This window comes from Mangifera indica, unplaced genomic scaffold, assembly GCF_011075055.1.
Source record: "Mangifera indica cultivar Alphonso unplaced genomic scaffold, CATAS_Mindica_2.1 Un_0016, whole genome shotgun sequence".
NCBI lineage: Eukaryota > Viridiplantae > Streptophyta > Magnoliopsida > Sapindales > Anacardiaceae > Mangifera > Mangifera indica.
This window is the reverse complement of record NW_025401108.1, coordinates 88,672-98,246: the sequence shown is the minus strand read 5'-3', so window position 1 is coordinate 98,246 and position 9,575 is coordinate 88,672. Positions and strand designations below refer to the sequence as shown.

General features: G+C 32.0%; 1 protein-coding gene across 1 annotated transcript; it reads left to right on the top strand.

The window, feature by feature from the left end:
- The first annotated feature begins 2,477 nt into the window (after positions 1-2,477).
- On the top strand, positions 2,478-5,826 carry LOC123205784 (putative disease resistance protein RGA1). Its single transcript, XM_044622823.1, has 3 exons — positions 2,478-4,192; positions 4,532-5,591; positions 5,728-5,826. The coding sequence occupies exons 1-3, from the start codon at positions 2,478-2,480 to the stop codon at positions 5,824-5,826; spliced, it is 2,874 nt and encodes a 957-aa protein (XP_044478758.1).
- Positions 5,827-9,575: the final 3,749 nt, after the last annotated feature.

Below are 9,575 nucleotides of genomic sequence, written 5' to 3'. Positions count from 1 at the left end.
TCATATATTAGATGTGGAATGTTGGTCATTACTTAGTAAAGTTACATTTTCCACTATGACTTGTGATAAACGTGAACATTTGAGTCCTCTTTATAGCAATATGGTGAGAACTGTAATGATTTTCCTTTTATTGTAATATGTGAAGCAGTTGGGGTGAGTAATGGATAATAAGCACAACCAAAAGTTTGCGGACGATGAAGAAGAACTTCAAAAGGGATCTTATTCTTAAGCAATGGTACAAGCAACATGTTAATAAAAAACATTGCAACCAAAAATGTCTCCATCCAAAGGGTAGGGGTTAGCTTGTAAAAAAAGACAATGTCATTTTTCCACTATGTCATGATGTTTCCTCTTAATGACACTATTTTGGACAAGAGTGGAGGGAGAACACAATTGATGTGTTATACCATGTAACTCAAGAAAGGAACAAAATAGTTTATTATAAAATTCACCACCACCATCAAAACAAACAAATTGAATAGAACAAAAAAGAAATTTTTTTTATCAATAACTTAAATTTGGTAAAGACAATAATAACATCAGATTTCCTAAACATAGGGTATAACTATATATACTAACTAAAATGATCAACAACAAATAAATAAAATTTAAAAGAGGACAATGATGGAAGATGAATAGAACCCATATATCAAGGTGAATTAGTTCGAGAGGACTTTGAGTAGTGTATAAAAAGAGAGGTAATGTTTTTAACCAAGAGGAGACACGTGACACATAGATGAAAGATCCTACAAATGATGAACTAGACTGGACACAAAGGCAAACACAATCTTGAACATTATAAAGGATAGATGACCAAGAAGATTTTAACGCAATTCTAATTTGGATGAGATTAGGGTTAAAAATTTTTTATCCGAAACTCAAATTAACACGATGTGATAGTACAAATTGTTAAGTCTAGTTAAAAGGAAAGGATGACCTTGTCATTGAAAGATAAATGTATCCTTGTAAAAATTGAAATCATAGGACTGAAAATACGAACTTAAAACCTCTTAATTTAAAATTTCTTTGTTATTAAAATAATTATTAGTTTATTTGATGAAAATATAACACCAACATTATAAAAACATATCCAAGTAAATATAAATATGATTCTAAAAGAGAGAAAACAAGTTCAAATTTGAAAACTAGGGCGCAAAGGTGAAAAAAAACATCTAATTTAAATTCCATAAGGAAAAATGGTGTAAAACAAGAAAACCAATTAAATTTAAAATTAGAAAAAAAAATTTATTAAATTTAAAATGTTATTCAATATTAAATGATGTTTAAAGAAAATTTCCATTTTGTTTTGTTACTATTAGGGTAACATCAACTTCGCGGAGTCTAAAAAATTATTCCTTTCTTAGATAGTGATAAAGTTGTGTCATCCCCTTTTTTAAATGTTGACAAAGTTGTTCATAATTTGGGTTGAGTTTCATTTTAGGGTTTGTTTCATTCCAATAATTTTATTATTAAAAATAAAATATTATCACAAAGATAAATTATCTAAAAAATAATTTGATACAAATTATTAATATGATAAAAATTAATACGTATAAATAATCATTATTTTTAGTTTAGTTGGACGTAATAAAATAATACTAAAATATTATTTTATTTCAATATCTTTAGTCATAATTATCTTAAAATATTTTTCATGTTAATTTATATATTAATTAAAAATAAGAGTAATTTTGTCGAAAAAGTTAATAAGTGATAATAGAATTGTAATATAATCAAGATTACATTGATAATATTTTAATAGTTAAGGTGGAGCTAATAATCAAATTACTAAAATATTATCAAAATTTTTTATTACAAAACTAATTATACAAAATAATGTAAGTATTGGACGATAAATTTTTTGAATACCATCAACGAAATGCCCCTTCAGTTTTCTATGTTTCTCGTGCATAGGATCTCATAAAGACTAATGAACAACATGAGACTCACTTTCAAAGGTATTTTGAGTAATGAAGGTGGGATGTCCAAGCATGTGATTATCGGTTTCAAATTTACCAATGACATGTATATTAAAATCAAAGATTTACCTAATCCAATAATTGCGAATCCTATAATTAAATTTGGGTTTCACCCTGCTTGGAATGATTCCTTCAATCTCAAAATGATTCAGTTTAAATAAAGTTACTGTTATTAAAAGGAAAGACGATGCGCCTTACAATTTGCTATGGAAAATCCATTAGGCTCTCTGGTACCATGTGTTTGATGGCATCATTTGCGCAATTACGAAGAATAGAATTTTGGAATTGCTTGGTGGAGACAACCTGAAGATCATCAAAGCAATTGAATATGCAAGAAGATAAGAATTTTGGAATTGCTTGGAGAGAACTGCCTTCCTTTAACTAACACCACCACTCCAAACCAGCCATCACCGTGTATATAAAGGAAGAATTGGGAAGCCTGTAATCACATCATTACTAACCACACCATTCTAAAATATCATCTTCCTTTGATTGACTATGGCTGAAGCGCTTGTTTCCACAACCTTGGAGCAAATAACCAATATTGGAGAGATGAAATTAATCGTGGATGCGAATGAATTACAAAAGCTCAATGAAAACCTGGCGGGTATTCGAGTTCTGCTTGAAGATGCCGAGAAAAAACAAGTGGTGGACCGCAGCGTTAATGAGTGGTTGAATAAGCTTCAGGGCATATGCTATGACATTGACGATGTGTTAGATGAGTGGAACACGACAACAGCACGAAAATTACAACTCAAGGAAGTTGAAAATGCTTCCAACCTTTGGAGAAAGGTACGTTCCCATGTCTTTTCTCAAAGCTTTGGTTCAAAGCAAGTATTTCTGCGTCAAACTTCTGCTCTTATTAGGATAAAAGAAATAAATAAAGCTCTCGATCAAATTGTTAAGGAACAACATGATTTCAATTTCCGTTTCACAATGGGCACACAAGTAGAACAAGAAATGAGTAGCCCTGTCATCTATTTACCGAAGGTTGTTGGAAAAGATTATGATAAGACTGTTCTAGTAAACTATTTGTTGAATGAGAGTAGTCAGGTTTCAACCATTCCGATAGTTTCCATCGTAGGGATGATAGGAATCGAAAACACAACTCTGGCTCAATTAGTTGTTAATGATGATAAGGTGAAAGATCGTTTCCATAATATAATATGGGTGTCTGTCCTTAAAACTTTTGATGAGATTATGGTTGCGAAAGCAATTCTTACATCTTTGAAAAAAGATGTTGCACCAAATCTAGATAATTTAAAAAATTTGTTAGGAGAGATTCGTCAATGTGTTGAGTCAAAAAAGTTTCCTAAAACTTGGGAACTATTTAAACATGCTTTGTCTGGTTCTCAAGGGAGTGGCATTTTGGTGACCACACCCACAATTAAGAGTGCAAAAATTATGGGAACCACTAAGATGATCCTACTAGGAAATGAATGGCAATCTTCATTGTTATTATCTAGACAAACTCAGTTTCCTAGATCAAATAGTGAAGATAAGAAGTTGGATGTGGAATTTTGGTCATTACTTTGTAAAGTTGCGTTTTCCACTATGACCTGTGATGAGTCTGAACATTTGAGTCTACGTTTTGAAAATATGCTGGGAAGCTGCAATGGCCTTCCTTCTGTTGTCATGATTTTAGGAAGTCTATTAAGCTTAAAAACGAAAAGTCAAGAATGGGAAAGTGTCGATAGAGAGCTATCAGAATTAGAAAAGATAAAAAATGAGTTTCCTAACCCTTTATTGTTGAGTTACATTGAGTTACCCTCCAAATTAAAAAAATGCTTTTCCTATTGTGCCATCTTTCCAAAAGATTTTGTCATAAATAAAGATAATTTGATTAGTTTATGGATGGCCCAAGGTTATCTTAAGGTATCAGGGAGGGCAGACCTAGAGTTAGTGGGTGAAGAGTATTTTGCAATCTTAGCTATGCGTCATTTCTTTCATGATTTCGAAAGAAGTGTTTATGATGGAAGCATAATGAGATGCAAGATGCCCCATATAGTGCACGACTTTGCTAAGTTTCTTATGGGGAAAGAATGTTTGAATTTAATAGATGATGGTCCTTCAAAATCTCAGTTAGAGGTTCCTTCTGTAGAAGCTCGACATGCAATGGTACTAGCTGACAACATTGACATCTCTTATACTTATAGCAAGTTGCGTAGCCTTGTCGTAAAAAACAAAAAGATTGGAGTTGATTTATCCATATTGTTTGACCGATTGACATGTTTAAGAACAATGGATTTGAGTGATTGTTCAATAAAGATAATTCCAAGAAACATAAATAAATTGATGCATTTGAGATATCTTAATTTATCTCATAATAAAAAATTAGAAGAGTTACCAGAGACAGTGTGTGAGCTATATAATCTGCAAACGTTGGATCTGCGAAACTGTTCTGGCCTGCAAAAACTACCAAACAAGATTGGAAATTTAGTCAACCTTAGGCATTTGATAAACCACCAAACTTGTATAAGTTAAATGCCTAGAGGAATTGAAAGATTGACCTGTCTTCAAACATTAACGAAATTTGTTGTGAGCGATGGTAGCGGTAATGAGAAAGGTAGTTTTGAATGTTTGGCAAATCTGAAGCAGCTTAAAGGGTTTCTTAGTATAACAGGTTTGGGATATGTGAGAGATGGTGAGATAAAGAAAGGAGAACTTGCAGATTATAAGAATCTTTATGGTTTAAGTCTAAGATTTGATGGGTGGACAAATGATGACGATGAAGGACTTTTTAAAACCTTTGACCTACCTCCAAATATGGAGGAATTAGTGATACAGTGTTACACAGGCAAAACTATGCCCTCAGATTGGATTAATAAATTAGGCAAGTTGCGGATGTTAAAGCTATTGTCTTGCTTTGAATTTAAGGATTTCTCTGAGTTAGGGAAACTATCATCACTTGAATCTTTGATTATATGCAATATGAAAAGTGTGAAAAAGGTGGATAACGTACTTTTTGGAAAAGATACTGATGTGACTAGCTCATCCACACCAAATACCTCAATTGCGTTTCCAAAATTGAAGTATCTCAAGTTATGGAACATGTTAGCGTGGGAGGAGTTAAAATGGAGTCGGAGTAGTAAGAGTAAGAGTGTTAAAATCATGCCGTGTCTTCGTTACTTGGTTATTGATTCATGCCCAAAATTGAAGTCATTGTCTCCTCTAGGAGAGTTACCCTCCCTGGAATCACTCATTATAAAAAGACTGAATGTGAAAAGACCAGGTAATGAATTTTTGGGAGCAGTATCATCTGCTTCTTCGACGGTGAATAACTTTCCAGAGTTGAGAAATCTTGAGTTTGAGGATATGAGAGAGTGGGAAGAATGGGATGTTAAATGGGAGAAAAGAGTTATGCCAAATCTTCTTTCCTTGAAATTTCATTCATGTCACAATTTGGTGGCATTGCCTGACGACCTTCTTCAAAGGCCAGCGCTGCAGAAATTAGTTATCAATGAGTGCTCCTTTCTAGAAGAGAAGTACCTAAAGGAGACAGGAAAGGATTGGTACAACGTCTCTCACATCCCTTTCATTCAATTTCATTCTCACATATATGTGAATGGAATGCGTTTTTCCTTGTCCGATGTACCAAAACTCGACCCTGAGGTAAATTCTTTTCTTAATTTACAATCAATATTTCCTTTTACCTTATGTGTAATTAAGTAATGTGTTTATTTTATTCCATCATGTTAATTAAAAATCATCTGCGGTGAAACTGTATTTTTTATTTTTTACTATTCAGCTTCTGCATCCACCAGATCAAGGTGCGGCAAATTCCTCCGATAGCCTCAGCAGTGACTTTACTTCTTATGAATTATATACCTCTTCCTTTTTCTTCTAAAGCATGTAAGTTTCTTCTTTCTATATCCTCGGGCACTAACTGAGCATTCAAATTAGGCCAAATAACTATTTCCCACCCAAGGTTTGATACAAATCCAATTTCCCATCCGCTAACTATTGAAAATCTAAATATTCACTTATCTATTAAATTTCATTATTATTGTTAGAGATAAAATCATCATTTAGAAAATTTTGTTTATACTCATATTTTAGAATTACCCTAAAGTTTTAAAATATTTATTTTTGCCCTCTAACCTCATATTTTTCATGTTTAAAAACTGATTCCCCCCCCCCCCCCCACCATTCTAGGGTTTAAACTCTCATCCTTTTTTCATTACAACCGACCCCCAAACTTTCTAAAATATTTCAATTTCAACCCTTATCTCTCCCTCAGTTTTCAAATCTAATATCTGACGATTATTCACCGTCTCTAGCTACTAGCTCTCTCCATCCCGCCTTCCCTTTTTCTTTGGGCCACTCTCCCTCCCCTCTCCGACTATCTTTGTCTTAAACGAAGACTCGTCGTCTTTGTCTTAGAAGAAGACTCGTCGTCTTTGTCTCAAAAGAAGACTTGTTGTCTTTGTCTCAAAAGAAGACTTGTTGTCTTTGTCTCAAAAGAAGACTTTTTGTCTTTGTCTTAAACAAAGACTCATCGAATGAGTCTTCATCAGAAAAGACCAGTCATCTTTATCTTTGATGAAGACGACTGAAAAAGGAAGGGAGAGAGCTGGTGGTTGGAGATGATAGATGGTTGCCAGATATTAGGTCTGGAAATTGAGAGAGAGATAAATGGTGAAATTGAAATGTTTTAAAAAGTTGGGAGACTGTTGCAATGGGAAAAAAGATGATAGTTTAAAACCCTAGACTTAGGGGAGGGGGGGGATAAGTTTTTAAATATAGGAAATATGAGGTTAGGGGATAAAAAAAATATTTTAAAACTTTAGAGTAATTAAAATTTTTAAATAACGATTTTATCCCAGACAATAACAGTAAAATTTAACATATAAGTGGGTATTTGAATTTACGATAGTTAACAAGTGGGAAATCGGGTTTGCATCAAACCTTGGGTGGGAAATAGTCTTTTGGCCTTCAAATTATGTAACACTTACTAGTAATGCCAACTAACAGATTCGAAATTGTCACAGGGCAAAGGAAAATGCATTCGATCAAACTATTTGTAGTGATCATTCTTTGAGTTTGCATTCGGTTGGTGAGCTTCTATTATCTATATAAAACAATGTTTCCTTTTTTCCCATTAGATTTGCATTTTAATATCACAAAACATAAGGACCCTGAAGATATTCATGTGTATGGGAACAAAGCCAAAATTGTGGACGTGGAGACTAGCCTATGATTAATGCTTCATTGATGATTTTCAAAATGTTTTTATTTATTTATTTATTTATTTTGAATGAAATTTAGTGCATTAAATTGATGAATCATTCTTTGTGCTGGGTTTGTCAATCTTTGTGGATGAGAAGTTATTCTTTTTTCTTTATCTTTTCTTTTTTCCCTTTCCCTTTCCCTTTTTCTTTTTCTTTTTCTTTTTCTTTTCTTTTTGTCTGTAAAAAGTCATTAAAGATTGTTTATTTGATTTCAAGAGGCTTGAGAGCTTTGGGTGTGTGTAGCATCAAATGTAAGCTATATTTGAAAATTCATAGTGGAATTTTCAAAGTTCTTATACAACTTTGAAACGTGGACGTAGGTCAGGTTTATAGCCGAACCACGATAAAATTTTGTCTCTCTATTTTTGTGTAACCTTTTTATTTGTTAAAATTTATTTTTTATTATCATACAATTTCAAGGTAAACTTGACTTAGTTTTAAAAAAAAATTGATGATAACAACATGTCAATATGTTAATGCAATTCAACATTATCTTTGATTAGTTAAACACCATAGTCTCAGAATATTCGGGAAATTAAGCATACTTTTTCGAATTAATAAGTGTGCATAGAATTTGTTTCAACAATAACTATTTATACAACCCTTTAATTTCTATTGGTCAATAAATTCAAGTCATTGCCCAGTTCTTTAGGGCTATACAAAAACACCCAAGGTTATATCATAGATTACTAAGCCAAAAAGGGGAATAGTAATTGTTAAACCAATCAATTATATCACTGGTCAAGCAATGAATACATCATTTCAACAATCAATAAATCGATCAATCCTAATAATAAAGCAATCAATCAATCCCAACAAGTAGCAATCAATTTTTTGTATTTTCATTCATGCATATCACTTTATACTAGTATAAATACAATTCTTTTGTACATGAATTTATAAACTAGAAATACAATTTATTTATGTTATCATAGTTTCAGAGCAACCTATTGTGACTTCAATATTTCTTCTCTTTCAATAGACTTTCAGTTCCTAAATTTCTCCCTTTTCATCATGTTCCAAATGCAATCCAACGTATCTTAGCGTATTCCTATAATACTAGAGGGCACTAAGTATTGAGCCCAATGCACAACTTTCTTGAGGAGAGATTGAGATTTCAAGTACTTTGGTAGCCTCTATCAATGGTCTCTTTAGTCAATTTGAAGGTGTTAAAGATCTTTGAGATTTTTCAATTCAACAATTTTTATTTAGTGATTTTGCTTACACATATCAAGTTTAAATTAAATTTTATAATTTTGCTCATGCATTCTAAAATGACTGTTTTGTGGGATCATATTTCACAGCAAACCATAAATATCAAATTCTTAACAACTCGATTTTAGTTCCTTGACCCAAAAAAAAAAAATTTTTAACATTTAGATTATATGAAAAAGGATAATATATAGCAATAATAAACCTTTTAAAAGGTATTAATTGGAAGTCCAACACCTGAATCCTCACTTTGGAATACTTGAAAATTGTGTAGAGAATTAATTCTTATTCAACAAATAATTGTGAACGTTCATGGTAGTGAAAAATTATTTAAACCGTTTCAATTATTTTCTTTTTAGAGTATAATATCTCGTCTTTGTACTACAATTCTTACATAATACTGAAAGAGACTACTACCTTTGCAAAGACAAGTCAAAGCACAACTCATACAACAAATGAGTTTAAAAAATTGAGGCGAGCGTTGAGTATGGTGTTCATATAATTGCGAATGAAGTTGACTAATGGCAGAAGATGCTAGGGAAAATAAATAAACAATTATCTATGTCTATTCAACATGCGTGCATTTATGTGTTACACCAAATTGTTTGCAAATATCTTTGACATATGAAATCTGTCACTACCTTTGGATAAGGTAACTCAATAATAATTCTAACTATATTATATATGTCTTAAGTCAAAATAATATTGGGATTACGAATATTTTTAAGTTGGCCATCATATATGCGTATAGAGTTCTCATAATCAATGATAAATGTAATGATTCTACTATCTTAAGGTCATTCATCTAATTATATAAAGTAAAACAATAATAAAGAAATATAATTAAGATGATAGAGATTACAAAATACATCAACCAAATGATTGACTTTAAAGCACATATTCTAATAAAGTCGTCAGTAATACCTTGATTTCTTGAACTAGAAACCACTTGGCAATTTCCGTTTGGATTGATAAATGAGTACAACAAATGTATTTTCTTTTTAGGTTCACATTTCTCCCAATTTTAATAGGTAACTTCATCCACTTCCACATCTATACTTACAACAAATTTCTTGGTTTCCAAATGAAAGCATAAATCATGTAGCCTTTGCCTTTGAGACGCATAACCAAGAATGTCCCTTTCCTTGCCTTC